This window comes from Callorhinchus milii, unplaced genomic scaffold, assembly GCF_018977255.1.
Source record: "Callorhinchus milii isolate IMCB2004 unplaced genomic scaffold, IMCB_Cmil_1.0 Scaffold38, whole genome shotgun sequence".
Taxonomy (NCBI): domain Eukaryota; kingdom Metazoa; phylum Chordata; class Chondrichthyes; order Chimaeriformes; family Callorhinchidae; genus Callorhinchus; species Callorhinchus milii.
Window position 1 is genome coordinate 491105 of NW_024704779.1, and position 17096 is coordinate 508200.

At 44.9% G+C, this 17096-nt stretch overlaps 1 protein-coding gene across 1 annotated transcript in view; it reads right to left on the reverse strand.

The window, feature by feature from the left end:
* Positions 1–16498, reverse strand: part of LOC103189877 (deleted in malignant brain tumors 1 protein-like) — a 54424-nt gene extending 37926 nt beyond the window's left edge. Inside the window, exon 1 of the mRNA XM_042345291.1 lies at positions 16396–16498. Coding sequence (XP_042201225.1) covers positions 16396–16498 — 103 coding nt within the window. The remainder of the gene's footprint in view (positions 1–16395) is intronic.
* Positions 16499–17096: the final 598 nt, after the last annotated feature.

Genomic DNA, 17096 nt, shown 5'->3' on the forward strand with positions numbered 1-17096 from the left:
GGGTCTATATTACATGCTAACATTACTGTACTATTGGCCATCTTCCCCACGTTCCGATCTTGCCTGAAGCCCTTCCTCTTCGACAAGGTCTTACAGCTTTCTCCCCACCTAAAGACTCCCAACCCTTCTGCCCATTTCCCTCGCACTGCGTGAGGTTCCACCTCTCCGAAGTGCTCTGGGTTTCTACCCTGCGTGAAAGGTGCTACATGAATGTAAGTTGTTGCTGTTTTGTAATAAAAACAAAAGCAGCAACTTGGATTTACATAGCGTACTCCACGCCGGACAGCTTCTCAGAGCGCTTCGCATTAACTGGTCCCGGGACCGCGTCAGGGGGAGACAGGGAAAACGCTGTGAGACAGCTAGAAGACGTGACGCTTCATCAAATGCAAGAATTATTTTTATTATTATTATTGGAACTCGCTTCAATTATCAGTCACCAGGTTGGATCCGGGCTTTTCCTACTGAAGAGGCCATCCGGTCACCTGACTTTCTATATTGGTTATATCCACTGATAGTGGATGAGTGAGGCGTAAGTTATCTCAGCAAAACAAAAAAAGCATTGGTCATTCATCCCTGAATTATTGTGGGCTATTGCTGTGTGCAATTGGCTGCCGTGTTTGTAAACCACCCGAGAATGTCAGGTGACCTAAATACTGCGACCAGGGATCTCCTGCCTCCTTGCTCTCAGAATCACTTTGCTTTCTTCCACACTGATCCACACGATCATTCTTTCAGTTTTCTGCTACACCTTCAAGATTCTGTCGTATCCTCGTTCAACTCTTACCTATTTTAGCGTTACATTTTTGCTATTTTAAATGGCTTCTCCTACTGTACCCAAACATAGGCAAGCGGCGGTCCTCAGAGCTTCATCCTGAGCAAAATAATTCATCGACAGGAGGTTCACATCCTCAAGCTTATTACACACAACTGCCGCTGTCAGCGACACCATTGAAGCCAGCTCTCTGCTCTTCTAACCGATTTATTGAAGGCCAACGATTTGAGCATTATCTGGCACTTTCTTCAAATGATCGTTGACCATACAGAGATTGTTATTGTACAATTGGTGGTACTTGTAGCTGTGGTCTCTTTCTAACTTGTCTCTCCACGTATAAGCCGTATATATGCCTGCTAAGCGCTTTGAGAGTTCCAGAAGAGTTATCAAGCGCTATATCAAATGCCAGGATTATTACTGTATTATTATTATTAACTGGCATGGTCCCTGTATAATTGGTCAGGTCTATCTTGCCACAGGCCTAATCGCTTCATAACAGGTCTGGACTATATACGAAACGTCTCGTCTCTGTAATACAAGCCTGGCCTCCGTATAACAAGACTGGTTTCTGAATAACAAGCATGCTCTCCGTATAATGGGCCTGGATTTGTGATAATATTAGTGTTCCTTGCATTTGATATACTACATCACCACATCTTCGAGACACCAGGAACAGCTTTACAGAATGCACTGTAAAAATATTGTAGAACATACCGTGTTTGTTAGGAAATTTTTGGTAAATAAAGCAAAATGTTCGTATTATTGAGCGTTGTCTGTCCAGAACTTTCATTTGCTTTGAGTGTAAAGAGTTAACTTGATAACTCACCAACACAGTTCTCTTGTCGGTCTTTGTGAACATTTCAATCAGTTAAGGAAGACAGCCATTAGCCTGCAATATCTCGGGTGAGCACAGTGGGAGCAGATATTTCTCTATTTCAAGGTGAAAAATTAGCTGCTTAGCTGCAAGAGAGGAAACTGGCAGATACTGTTTGTGTTTATTAGTTTAACTGATGTGAAATCTGAATAACTTTCATTTGCTCCAGGTGAATTAATACAGATTATTAAATTAAAAAATTTGAAGAACACCGCCCACATTGTGCATTAAGAATATTAATACAGTTAAATAATTTTACTTTTGTCAGAACAGTATAGGAAATTCCCAAAACCACACTGAAACCATGTGCATGTCAGAGGATTTATGTAAATGGATTCTTGTCATCCACGTTTTGTTGAGTACCAGGTCTGAAATCTTATTTTTCGATCACATGAACAGATTTACGTGTTTCCCTTATTAATTCTGTGTAGATTAAATCAATCAGGTGTAGAATGGTTGCAGACTGAACAAAACTTGCAGGTGGCATTCTAAGGTTCTCGTTTTGTTTGTTTCACAATATATTCCAATACACAACTGCAGAAAATGGAGATGCAAATAAAATTATGAAAAAGCATTTGAGTTGAAATTTAAGTTTATAATACGACACGGATTGCAACATTCATTTCGATAAAGCACAAATTAATAAAGGCCTATTTTCTGCAGGGACAGATTGACCATCTTCATGGGTTACATTCATGAAATAAATAAAATAGACAAAATAATATATCGGAAAGTGGCTCATATAACTGATAATAAACATGTCATGTTGCAAATGGTAGGATGTCCCATATAAACATGACAAGAGGTAACATTTGATGCTAAGAATAAGTAAACCCATCAACTTCAGTGGCATGATAAAATCAACTGAGTTCTGCTGCTCACCAGGAACTCAGCTGGGAATCACCCAGCTGGTGCCGGCAACAAAAAACCTGCGTGTGTGGCGCGGGCGGGTGTGGGGTGTGGGGAAGGTTGGCGATGGTGTTTGAGCGAGTCGGAAGCAGTTGAGGTTCTTCTTGGCGTTGATATGGTGCAACTTGACACATTGGGCAAAACAATAATGGGAATGAATGTACTTAAAAACGAAGCATTCGTAGTACTATGGGGTCAGTTTGGGGGAGTGGAACGAATTGGACAGGCCCTTGAATCTCCGCCACTCGCAGGCGCTGTGGGACGCTACTCTGATGCGAGGTGCTATATAAATAGGCTGTTGTAGTTGTTGTAATCATCGTAAACCTGGGCATTCGTTTCGTTGTATATCAGACAAGCGGCTGACCAAATAAGATATGCTTCAGGAGCTGGAAATGATTGTAAATAAAATTGGTTTGTTAGTTATTAGTTATTTATTTCTATGTCTTGGGTTTGATAATATGGATTGAACAGTTGAGAAACAGCCTCTCACAAAAAGTTGATGTTTTGTTTAGCTGCAGTAGGTTTGTCGCTGCAGTAGGTTTTTCGCTGTCAGGGTACAACAGAAAGCTGACTTGTTGGCACAGTTTTTCCTCCTCCAATGGTTTGGAAAGGTATTGCAGTTTGGAGATTGGCTTCCGCATCTGACACAAACACAGCAGTGTCTGATAACTTAGATATGAAGAAGACTGATCGCTTGACTAACTGTGAAGTCAGGTAATGATATAATAATAATAAAAATAATAATAATTAAAATATTAACAATAAGTAATCCTTGAATATTATATAGCGCTTCATGACGTTATCGAGTCGTCTCAAAACGCGGCACACTTTATACTGTAAAATGAAGCGCCTGTATATTTTGTGGGCAAAATGCGACAGCTTATTGCACAGAGCAGTGTCACAAAAACAGCTGTGGGTTGAATTGATCATTCTACGTTTAATAGTATTTTTATTATTACCACAGGGAAAGCGATCGGCCATCGACTAGCAACCAATTTCCTACTTACTGCTAGTTAAACAGAGACGGGTGGAGTAAGGAAATTTGCCCAGCATTTCACTCTGTCGGGAATTGAACCCATGCCTCTCACTTCCGAGACAAGTGCTCCAACCACTGAGCTACAGGATCCACAGAATGGAAAGAATCTAGGTATATATCTTAACCAAACTCACTAAGTTCAAATGTAGTAACTGTTCTGATCAGTTACTCGTGAGGCTGTGCGTCCGCCACAAAATTCTCCTTTAGAAGTTCCGTTGTGGAAAGAGCAACAAGACCGGTGTTTCCCTTAATGCAATCTGGATGATGATCTCCCATCAGATAACTGTGCCTTCGTCCCGTTGGTGGCAAGAATCGCTATTGCAGATCTTCCCTTCTGACTTGTTTCATCTGCTCTCATACAGAGGAAGCAGATCCCAAAATACGGAAGTCAGTTAGATTCAGTTACGTCTTTTCCTACTGAAGAGACCATCCAATCCGTTTATCTGGCTCGGTAGTCATGACATTTGGTTTGGACTTTTAGTGGACGAGCGCATCATCACGGCTTCAAAATGACTCAAAGATCTTCAAGATTATACTGTAAAATAATCTTTACTTTTGGGCTGTCCACTGTAAACAATAGTGTCTCCAAATAGCTGTGATTTGAGTAAACACATTACTATTATTTAAAACACAATCATTGAAGTCTTCTTAATAATAATAATCCTTGCATTTGATATTGCGCTTTTCAGGTCTTTTCAGGTCTCGTCCCAAAGCGCTTCACAGAATATACGGTAAAGTGAATTGACTGTATATTTGCAGGCGAACGCGGCTGGCAATTGCTCACAGCAATGTCCCACAAACAGTCATGGATTGAAAATGACCAATTTATTGTTGTTCTTTTTCTTTTTGGAGGGATTATTAAAGGTTTGTGGAGTAAGGAAACTTGCGCAACGTTTCGCCCTGTCTGGAATTGAACTCAGGTTTCTACCTTGCAAAGCGAGTGCTCTAACTGTTGAGCTACAGGAGCCACATCTAGGAGTCTAGAGGTCTTGCCTAGGGGCTGCTTCTTGCTTAGGTGGAAGTTAAAGATCCCTTGGAACTAAACCAGTTCCAAAGTGAGACATCAACGCACAGCCTTCTGACTCAGTGCCGAATGTTCTGCTATTGGGCCAGATTGAAACAATAATTCTCTTCCAGCATTATTCATGAGACAATAAGTAAGGAATCTTGTCCAAAGCTGACGGCAGATAATCCATTGTTTATCTGTAGGTTTATAATAATAATAATCCTTATAGCGCTTTTCACGTCGGGAGAACGTCCCAAAGCGCTTCACAGAACACACTGTAAAGTGAACTGACTGTATATTTGTGGGCAAACGTGGCAGCCAATTGCGCACAGCAATGTCCCACAAACAGTCGTAGATTGAAAATGACCAATTTATTATTGTTTTTGGTTTTGGAGGGAGTATTATTAGGCGTGTGGAGTAAGGAAACTTGCCCAAGGTTTCGCCCTCTGCCTGGAATTGAACTCAGGTCTCTGGCTTGCAAAGCGAGTGCTCTAACCACTGAGCAGGACTCCACTTTGTACTTCGAGTTTGTACTCGAAAGGGATATTTGAACTGAATTTGTAACGACCGGAACTATTCAGATTGATTATGAATTCAGAAACCATTGTTGAATGATACACATATTTCCAAAATTGTTGTAAATGAATCAACTTGTTCCACTATTGTGCTGTGTCCGTCCAGAACTTTGTGTTTCTTTCAGTAATAAAGAGTTAAGTTGAGAGTTCACCAGCCCTGATGTCTTGTCGGCTTTTGACAACATTACAATCAGATAAGCGAAAGGCAGCCTGCAATATCTTGGGCGTCTATAGGGGAACAGACCTTTCTGTCTTTCAAAGTGAAAGATCACTTAAACTGCAAGAGGGAAACTGGCAGAAAGACAGTTTAAATGGTTTGAGATTTGAAATAATTTACTCCCCAAACAGGCATTTTTTAATAGAGCCCTAGAAATGTATTACACGGAAGAAAGCCATTTTTTCACTGTGTACTTGAAAGTGAAACCTCCTTAGTATACGTCACCTTTCTTTCCTCAGAATCACGGGACGTTAGCTCGCTTCAGATATTCATATGGCACCCTTTTGAGAGCTCGCATGGTTACTACTTTGACCAACATGCCTGGAATAGTATTTCACATACGGAAAATTGTGTGAAACAAATTTCCTCATCTACCGCATTGCTTCATTGCTAATTATTGTAATTTGGTGGAAAGCTCGTTAAAACTAAGTTTGTGAGCCGATGAGGTAAGAGATGGGGGTGGGACTAATTGGACAGTTCCTTAAAAGAGCCGTCACAGGGATAATGGTCCAATCCATCTTATTCTGTACTTTAAGATTATATGATTTTATATCCTGCAATCACTAACCAGTTGAAACCACATCGAGGAAAGGACAATTTCAAACATACTCAAAATTTTGAGGATTTCCATCACGTTTCCAAATAAGCTATCCTGAAAGAAAATAAGGCCAGTTCTTACAGTCCCTGATCATCGATCAAAACATACAACTTATTTGCATACAACTAAGTCCTTTCTGCCCATTCACTATGACCCAGACGTCCTTACTAAAATGGGGAACAAACATGCACGAAATCCTACGACTTGCACCTGAATAACAATTGATTTAAGTTAAGCCTCAATTGCATTCTATAACAGAAGATACTTTAGAATACAATAATCACGGAGTAATTGGGGAAGAGACATCAACATAGGACTGATGGGATTGTTACTCTATTGAGCCAGCTCAGTCATTATGGCCAAATAGAGCCTTCAGTGCTACACAATGATATGGTTCAAGGCACTATAGGAAGTAAAGTGGGAAGTTTCTGCGGTATCCATTCACAAATGTATCAAATCGTTTGTTCGCTTCACAGTTGCTTGTGTGATAATGGTGTCTGTATAGGCATACAAAGTATGAGCTTCATAGACTGTGCATCAGGCGATACATTTCATCAATGCAAGGTTACTGTTATATTCCCCTTCTTCCCCACCATCAGATCACGCCTGAAGACCTTCCCCTTCGACCATGCCTTACGGAATTCTCGCCAAAATGCAACCCCCCACAAACCGCCCCACACAGGTAAGGCTGGCTTCCTTATCTGATGCAAATGGTGGAGTCTTTTACTTCAGTGGTTAGAGCACTCGTTTGCAACCGAGAGATCTGTATTCCATTAATGGTAGGATTAAACTTTGGGCGTGTTTCCTTACTCCACAAGCTTGATATTAATCCCTCAAAAAAAATTGTTCATTTCCATCGAGGACTCTGTGTGTGTCACTGATGGGTGGAATTGGCTGCCGCGTTTTGCCGACAATTATACAGTCAATTCACTTTACAGTATGTTCTGTGAAGCGCTTTGGGACGTCTAGGTACGTGAAAAGCGCTATACCAAATAAAATGATTATTATTATTATAATCCAGTATTTTTTTAAAGTGACAAGGCAGCCAGGTTCCTCACCAGGCTCTTATCTCTTCACTTGTCAAACAAGCAGAAAGAACTGAAGAAAACACCGTTAAATACAGTAAGGAAACCAAAGCGTAACTCCGAAGCCCAACAACAACCACGATACTTGCAGTCCAGGACAGAACGTCATTAACAGAATGTGCAGGAAATGCAAGATATGTTCAATTGCTGCTCAGAATTGCAAACACATATCGGAAATTAAGCGTCACCGAGCAGGCGTTTTAAAAACAACTTTGTGTTGCTTTTAATAATTAAGAGTTAAGCTGAGAGTTCCCCAGCCCTGCTGTCCAGTCGGCGTTTGACAACATTACAATCAGAAAAGGAAGACAGTCTCCAGCCTGCAATACAATGGGGGAGCAGATCTTTCTGCCTATCAAAGAGAAAATCAGCTGTTAAACAGCAAAAGGGAAAACTGGGAGAAACTGTTTGTGCAAATTAATTCAATTGATGTGAAATCTGAAATAATTTTCATTTAGTTCAGGTGACACAATAGAGATTATTAAATTATAAATTTTGTTGATCATCACTGTCGTTGTAGAATTAAGATCATTAACAAAATATAATCGCTTTTTTTCCTCACAAAAGCGATTATAAATTTGTGGAAACCAAAACAATCTCTGAAAACACTCCACCCAAAATAATTTGATTTCTGGGTCAAGTATGGATGATTGTAAATTTTCCAGAGATAGTTGTTAGGAAGTGGAATGCCTAACATGATATCATGTCTGAGGCAGATTCATATTTCATAATAAGAGCATTTAATAAATACTTGGAAAATAAATAAATATACAAACGCCCACAAATATACAGTCAATTCACTTTACAGTGTATTCTTTGAAGAGCTTTGGGACGTCCTCCTGACGTGAAAAGCGCTGCATCAAATGCATGGATTACTATTATTATTATTATTAAAGAAGGCTGTGGTGCAAACAGCTGGAAATGGAAAGAAAATCAAAGCATTAATCATTCAAGAAAGCCTTTCGTACAAGCACGATTGTCAATGTTTCATATGGTCTGATGTCAACCACCGAGTGAGTGTTCATAGACACCATCCTATCCACAGATAATTATGTTCACCAGCTCATAGCATAGTCCCAATTTTCAAGCCTTCCTTGTCCAGCTCCAACTGACCTGTGCAATCTACTAACATTCTACGGACTGATCCGCTCCCATCTTATGCCTGGTTAATGTCTCCTGCCCTATCTTGCCCAACCCACCACTGGAAATTGAGCTAACAGTCTATTACCCCCCAATGTTTGTAACTGCATCCCAGGAAAGCTTTGCCTCCCCACTTTTCTTGCTGCCTTTCAGTTCCAGCTCAAAACCTTCCTCTTTGACTGGCAATCTTTAAATCCACCCGGGAAAAAGTACACCTTATAACCATACAGTAAGCCGCATTCCTCTTGAAATTTACCCAAAGAATATCACCTAAGAAACATCCCTTCCCTGCTCGACCACATCACCAAGAACAGGAGATGAGGGAGCTCTAGCCGATTTTCTAGCGGACTTTCAGTTAAACAAAGCTATAAAAGTATAAATGTTAGAGCGCTTCTGATATATGTAAAATACACACTAAAAGAACATACTAATCAGCTTAGCAGAATAAAAATGATAAATATATTAAAATGATTGCAACTATACATTTTATATTAGCAAAGCTTATTAAAGTTACGTAGAGATTCCTTTGATGTATCATTGTAAGGCCAAGCCCTGCTGACCAGGAGGCTTGTCTGGCAGAGAGCACCATTACATTCCACACACAGGGAAATCTCCATATGTGGTCATTGCTCTGCGCAATTTGGCTGCTGCGATTTCCCACAAGCTCATAATCACTACAATTGATACTATATCCTATGAAGCTCGTTGAGTCTTTTTGCGGGTACAATAGGCTCTATACCAAAGTTAAAATACACAATTCAACGAGGCTTTCTCACACGTGTCTGGCATCCATCTGTCTGCGTCTGGAGAACATATTATTTCCCTTTCACTCTTCGCTGATCAAAGGGATACATCTGATACCCTAATCAAACAGTGTTAGGTGCAGGTTGACAATAGACAAGGCTTGGGGGCCCCCAGATTATGATTATAGGGGGGATGGAGGGTTCGTGCGAAGTAACTGCAATTGTTTAGCCAACTTACATATCACAGTTTGCTTCTTGTGGATTTTGAGTAAGCTTTCCGCGGCTTGTCCAATAAGGACCACGCTCACCAACACACCTTGCACGCTGTCGTTAATAAGAGGAGTTGGGTGGGAATAATTTGAATTCTTCTACATATTAGGTTGGCAGGAAGCCATGGTCAGTGCCCTGAAATATTGTTTGAGGCACTGTACTGTGCCCTGGACTATGTTTGGAGGTGCCTTCCTGCAGAACTGAAGTTAAACTGATGCCTAGATTCTCGATGTGTCAATCAAGCGCATGACTACAGTCTTATGTTCAATTGGACGTTAAATATCACAGGCACAGCTCAAATAGTGTCTCTCCAATTATTTCTCGTGGCTAAATATCCACCAAATTTAACTATCGGTGGGTAAAGGACAGGAAGACTGGATTGAGTAGTTTGCTCTTAAAATGCCCACACAGACTCGATGGGCCTTCTGTCTGCCGTACATCAACTTGATGGGATATTGGGATTCTGGGATACTGCTGTGCACAAATTTGCTGTCGTACCCCAAATATCTAGTCTTTGAGCCGTACATTTTGAAAAGTGCTTTGACAAGTGGTACTTACGTGACAACTGCAATATCAAGTGTGGAAATTGTGATTGTTCTTTTATTGTCAGGTGCATTTAACTGTTAAGCCCTAAAGGGGCCCAATTCAACTTCAACACGAGGGTAAAGGAGGTACATAGCGAACTGGGAACTGAATGGATCAAGGGTGTGAGGCAACAGCAAAGGCAGGAAATTATATCAAGAGAAAGATGCTGTGGTCTGAGCCAGAGAATAAGGTGCAGACGAGATGGAATCTGAAAGAGCTTTGAGGAGATCAGTGGAGAGGTCAGATCGTTTCTTCAATAACTCTTTCTCGACTGTTATCTTTTTTTTATTCGATGGCATTCGACCACGATTTAAGGCAGAGAGAATATCAGAGAAAACGCGATCGCCAGGCTGATGTGAGCAATGTTCACAATTTCCTGAGTAGAAAGGGAACCTTTGAGAAATCATAGATATTACACTGATCAGTGACTGAATCATGATTATTCCAATGATTGAGGTTTATTTTGTCAGCTGGGTGTCCAACAGAAGAGAAAACTCATCAACATGCTTAAGAATATTCAAACAAATTCCACAGCGATAACTGAATCTCTATAGCACGGGGATGGGCTTCTTCTTTTGGACAGGTAAACATCACTGAAATGATTGCACTTTAATAGAGAAGGACAATCACCGTAGCCATCTCCTGTGCTGGATATATCTATGGTTCTACCTATGCCATTGGCACATGGATATTTGGCTGTGGTTGGAATGGAATACAGTGTGCAATGTTCGAATGCTGATTAACCAATCTAAAAGACTGTGACCACAACAAGAATCTACATTCGTATCGTTCCCTTCATCCAGGATAGCGACTTACAGCGATGCAAAGTGTCCCATTGGATTCCCTGTCCCCAGCATGGGAGAGGGCGTGGAAAGGTGACCATTGAGGAGCTAAAGAGTTATAGCAAAAAGTGAGGTTAAAGATAGATAAAGGGAAGGTAATGGAAAAGACTGGATGAGTAACTCTGGGGATTAGGCTCGCAATCTCTTAAGTAGAATCTTAGAATGACAGAATGTTACAGCACAGAAGGAGGCCATTTCGCCCATCATGCCTGTGCCGATGAACTATTTGAAAGAGCTACTAACCCGTCCCAAAACTGCGCTCATATCTCATAGAATTGCTTTATTTCCACATTTTTAAATAGCCATTTAATTCACTTAATTCGCTTTTGAAAGCTATTGTAGAATCCGTTTCCACCACCGCGTCATGCATTGGATTCCTTCCAACTCGCTGGATAAAAAAATTCTCCTCGTCTCCCATCTGGTTCTTTTATCAATTATCTTAAATCTCTATTCTAAGGGGAACAATGCCAACTTCTCGAGTCTCTCCACATAATTATGTTCGTCAGCTCTGGCACCATCCAGGAAAAATGTCCTGCACAACCTCTACAAGGCTCTAACATCCTTCCTAAAGTGTGATGCCCAGGAATGGACACAATACTCCAGCTGAGATCTAACCAGCTAATTTTCAAGTTCAATAGAAGTAAGTATTCCATTCAACATGGAATACAGAAGTAAGCGCCTTACTTCTGTATTCCATGCCCTAGTTTAGCACACCGAGTAATCTGTATGCTTTTTTTAAAAAAAACAGCTTCCCCAACGTGTTCGGCAACAATTTGCTAATGTGCAACCTGGTCTCTATGTGCCTGCAACCTCTTTACAACACTGTATTAGCTTGTACCATGTGTTTGCCAATTTCAGCAGCATGTCTGTATCCTCCTGCCGTCTGCTGCCAAACTCCTCACTGTCTAATACGTTTCCAGGTTTTGTTTCACCTACATACTTTACAATGTTACGCCTATAGCTAAATCCAGGTCATTAATATATACTGAAAAGAACAGTTGAACTAATACAGACCTCTAAGAGACACCACTGTATACTTTCTTCCAGCCTGAAAAACAACTGTTCACTGCAACCCTCCGAGTTCTGTTTGCAACCAATGTTAGATCCATGCTTCCTTACTTTTCCATTAACCTCATGGCCTTCAATTTTGCTAATAACTCCATTTTTTGCACCTTATCAAACGCATTTTGAAAGTCTACCTACACATTATATACAGCAATTCCTTCATCGACTTTCACGGTTACTTGATTGAACAAATCAATGGAATGTAAATAGAGATCGTAATATCCAATAGGTGGGGGGCTCGATGTGCAAATGGAATATCAGAATCGAATAAACCCTGATTGAACTCTATTCCGATTCCTGATCTAGGCGTGTCCGTAGTACTACAGAGCACTCACTGCTGATGGCAGGATAGCCCAATGTGGACCATTGCCAGTATCCAGAAGGACTGTCCAGTTACTGGGGCCATGGAAGATTTCCAGTCAGCTTCTGTTGACGCTACAGCCAAAGCCCAACTAAAGGATAGATTGCTCCTAGTTGAATAAGTAGTGGGAGCGCTAATCAGTCAGCATTCACTCTGAACGACAGAATCCGTTGGTTTAGATTGGAGAACTCCAGCGTTTACCTCAACGCAAAAGTTGGCGTTTCGCTCCGACCGACCCACATGCAACACCATCCGGGTCTGATGAACAAAAAGTCTCCAACTCTCCATGGCATAGGACTAGGAGGTGTGTGGGGTGTTAGGAAGCAAGCGTGGAGAGGAGCTTGTGACGGGGGGGAGATGGGGACAACGTTAATAGTGGGAGAGCGGTTAAGAGGTCGAAGGGAGAGAGGAGGGAGGCAACAGTGGTGCCGACGGGGGAGAGTTAAGAATGGAGAGGGGAAGGGGAAGGAAGGGGGATAGGGAGGTACAGATGGCGCACGTGGGAGAGATTAGGGGGAAGAGTTGAAGAGGGGCGACGGGCGAGAGAAGTGGGAGAGACTGGGAGTGAGGGTCAGATAGAGGTGGAGAGGGAGACGAGAGGGATGATGAGATGGAGAGAGAGAGAGAAAGGGCGTAGAGGTGGAGAGGGAGAGATGGAAGAAATGAGGGAGGAGGTGTTGAGAGTGGGGAGAAGGTGGGAGAGATCTGTGGAGATGCGGAGAGATAATCAGAAATGTGGGGAGAGAGGGAGGAAGATTGGGGGAGTAGTTAAGAGAGATGGGAGGAGAGGGGGAGAGGGGAGAAAGAAGTGAACAGTGGCAAAACGTAGGAAGAGGGTGTGGAAGAGTCGACGAAATCGTGAAAGGGGCAGGAAAGTGTGGCAGAAATAAAAGGTGGAAAGAGTGGGAGAGGAGTGAGAGAGCGGGGAAGAGTGTGTCAATGAGGAAAGAGCATAAACGAGGAGGGAGGGCGAGTAAAGCGGCAGGGGAGAGAGGCGAGAAAGGCGCAGCGAAGGGGGATAGTGGGGCGGAGATAGGGTCAGAGGGTTGCAGAGAAGGTGGGAGAGGGGAAGAGTTGGGGAGATGGGAGGGGGGGAGAGAGAGAGGGAGAGAGTGATAGAGAGGGTGAAAGGGAGGAAAGTGTGGGATGTAGGGAGGGAGGGAATGAGAGTGAGGGTGAAAGGGGGAAAAGTATGGGAGAGAGGGAGAGAGGAGGGAGAGTTGGAAAAGAGGTGGAAGGAAGTGGGGAGAGAGGAGTGGGAGAATTACACGTGTGGGAGAGAGGGTTAGTGAGGAGGACAGGGAATACGGGAAAAGGGATAGAGAAGTAGGGGCTAGGTTGGGAGGGGGGCGCGGTGAATGGACAAGGATGCGAGATGGGGAAAGAGGGGTGAGACGCTGGGAGAAAGAGAGAGGAAGGCGAGGAGAGGGCGGAGAGGGGTGGGAATCGATGAGTGTGGTGAGAAGATGTGGAGAAAGGGTGGGAAAAGTGGGAGAGGGAGAAAGAGGGAGCAGAGGGCGAGAGGGCGATAGAGGTGGTGGGGGGAGAGGTGGAGAGAGGTGGAGGATTAGACGAGAGAAGTGGGTAATGGAGGGCTGGGGGAGAGAGTGGGAGGGTTTAGGCAGGGTGAAAGACAGGGAGTGGGGCGGGTGGGGTCGCTACAAAGGAGACACGGAGCCAATGCCGTGTGGGGATCGCTCTGTTGTTTGGATTTGGGAAATGTTTTATCGGGGTGAAGGGTTTCCGACCGGGGTCAAGCACTCCAGCCAATCCCAGGATATAACATGGAAATATTAAGGTGTGAAGGGTGTTCATAACAAGAACTGCGGTAAATGGTAGAAATATAAACAGGTTTCGTGCGAGATTTTAATCAAATCTTATCCGACCGAGAGATTCCCACTCGCTCGCTCTCCCCAGCTTGTGGTTCACCCTGCTCTGTGCTCACGCATTCATGTGCTCACCCGCTGAGCTCAACCATCCCTGTGATTACACCCCTTGTGCTCAATATCCCATGTGCTCACGCCCCCCTTTGCTCAACCCACTGTTCTCACCACACTATGTGCTAACCTGAACTCATCTCTCGGCTGAATTATTCAGAAGACCTACTCTCCGATCTCCGCTCCACTACCATCCAAAATATCCAAGTAATGCATAATTCGCCCCCCCCCACCCCATTCTTACTCACACCGAACTCCGCTCCCCGATACCCCCAGTCCTTGCCAGACTGCACTGGCTGCCTGTCCCAGAGAGGATCAATTTCAAGATCCTCAATCTTGTCTTCAAATCCCTCCACTCCTCTGCACCCCCGAACTTTCTGACCTCCTCTCACCTCACAACAGTGCCCGTTGCCATCGCTCCACCGGGTCTGGTCTCCTCCTCTTTCTCCGAATCCTCCACCATCTGCGGCCGTGCCGTCAGCAACTGTGCCCCGAGGCTCTCGAAACCCCTTCCTCGTTCGCTTTGCCTCCCTCCCACTCTTCCTATTTTCATGTCTAGGCTAAATACCTTTCTTTGTGACCGCGCCTTTGGTCAACGACGTCGACCTCCGCCCTGGCTCGGCTCCGGGACCCATTACTGTGAAGCGCTCTGAGACGCCGTCCGGCGTGGAGGGAGCTACTTCAATCCAATTTGTTGTTGCTGCTGTTGTTGTTGTTGTTGAACTCAAACGCCTCACCGTGCTCAACCGAACCTGTGATCACAGCCCTTGTGTTGCAACCCCATGCGCTCACCCCCTCCCCCCACTTTGCTTACCCCACTTTTCTCATCCCATTCTGTGCTAACCTGACCCTTGTTGTCATCCGACTCCTGTGATCACCTGCCATGTGCTCAACCCCTGAGCTCACCCAACCCTTTGATTAAAACCATTGCGATCAACCCTCGTGTGCACATTCCATCACCCTGTGCTCACAACCCTAAACTCACGCCCTCCCCTGTGTTGACGGCTCTGCTTACCCCTCCCTGCGCTCACCCCGTGCGCACACTCGAACCTGTGCTTATACACTTGTGCTCAGCCCACCCTAAGCTGACACCTCTTTTCTCACCACATCCTGTGATCACCCGTAGTGCTCACAGCGCTGTGCTGACCCACCGTGTGCTCATCTATCCCGTGTTTAACACCGGCAACTGTGCTCACCCGACGCCTGTGCTCAATCAACACTTTTGTTCATGCTCTGGGCTCATTTGCCCTCTGTGCTAACGATCTGCGACTATTCACCCCGCACTCCCACATTCTCAATTGCTTATCCGTCCGTGCGCTCGTCCGTGTGCACACCCAACCCCTTTACTCACCCTGCCCCTGTGCTCACCCAACCCATTTACTCCCCCTTCCCCACTGCTCACCCAACTCCTTTACTCACCCTGCCCCTGTGCTTACCCAACCGCTTTACTCACCCAGCGACCGTGCTCACCCAACCCCAGTGCTCAACCAACCCCTGTGCTCACCCAACCTCTGTGCTCACCCAACCTCTGTACTCACCCAACCCCTTCGTTTAAACCGCTTCGTTGAGCTAATCCCTCCCTGTGCTAAGCCGCCTTGTGCTCAAGCCCCATCGCGTCCAACCACCCACCCCAGTGCCGATCCACCGCCTTGTTTACAAACACGCCTTTGCTTATCCCCACTGTTCTCATCACCAGGTGGTCACAGGCCTGTGCTTACCACCCACACTGTGCTCAGCCACCTGTTGTCACCCACCCTGTGCACACGTATCTGTGCTCACCCTCTCGCTGTGAACTCACACACACCCTGTGACCTAACCCTAACACTTTTGCGATCCCTGTGATCACCATTTTTTTCTTAACCCTACGCTCACCAATCTGCGCTCATTCCAACTCTCGTTACGCGCCCTATGTTGCCCCCAGCTGTTCATAGAAGCCATGCACTCTATCCTTCTCCTTGTATTCAGCCTATCCGCCAGTGCTCAAGCATTCCCTTGATACTCATGCCCTCTTGTTCCTACCCAGCCCACAGCCTGTGCACCCCCAACCTGGGTTCACACCCTCCTAATTTCAACGACCACTGTGCAAACCACCCCTGTGCTCAGTCCCCTGTTTTCACCCAAACCCCACCCTTTCATCAAAACTCTGTTCTCACTGCCTGCGGTACTCAGCACCCCATGGTCATATCCGGTGCTCAAACTTCTTCGTTCAACACCGATCCTGTGCTCAGCCCCTGTGCTCACCTCACCTATTCTCACCGACCCCAGTGGTAAGACCACTGCGCTGAACCTCCTGTTTTATCTCACTTGTGCTCACTTAGGCTCACATCGCATGTGCTCACATCTATGTATTCACCCATCCTTGTGGTTCCCCCATTGCTCCCACCTTGTGTTGACCAGCCCCCAGTGCTCCGCCCACTCTTCTCAGCACCTGTGTTCACCACCCTTATGTTCAGCAGCCTCTGCTCAACCTCAAATGCTGGCTCCATTGTGCTCACTCCAAATCCTGTGCCCACCCCACTTGCACAACTCTTTTACTCACCCCAATCTTTGTGCTCACCACCACGTGCTCAACCCCCGTGCTTGCAAAAACCGTTGTGCTCACACGCTCCTGTGCTCACTTCCTTTGCTGAAGCCCTGTGCTCACCCCACTCCCTCTGCCCTCTTGTGCCCAACCCCTCCAACTTGCGCCACCCACTGTAGCCACGTCACTTTGCTAACGCACCCCCCAGTGCTCAAACCATTGCTCTCACCCTTCTGTGGTCATCATCCTGTGCTCACACTCATGCGCTCACTGTTTATCAGTCTTGCTCAAAGCAATCTCTCCTCACCCGGCTTTCCACACCCAACTGTGCTCACATTCCTGGCCTCAGCCCACATGTTCACCCACGGCTATATTCATCCTCGCTATGATCAACCACGCGTGTTCCCTCCCCTCTCAATGCTCAACAACTGTGCTCCGCCCTACCCCCGTGCTCAACCCCTTTGATCACTCCCCACCCACTGTGCTCACCCGCCTGTTCTCACCATCTCATGCTCCTTCCACCTCTTCTATCACACACTGTGCTAAACACCACTTTATTCACG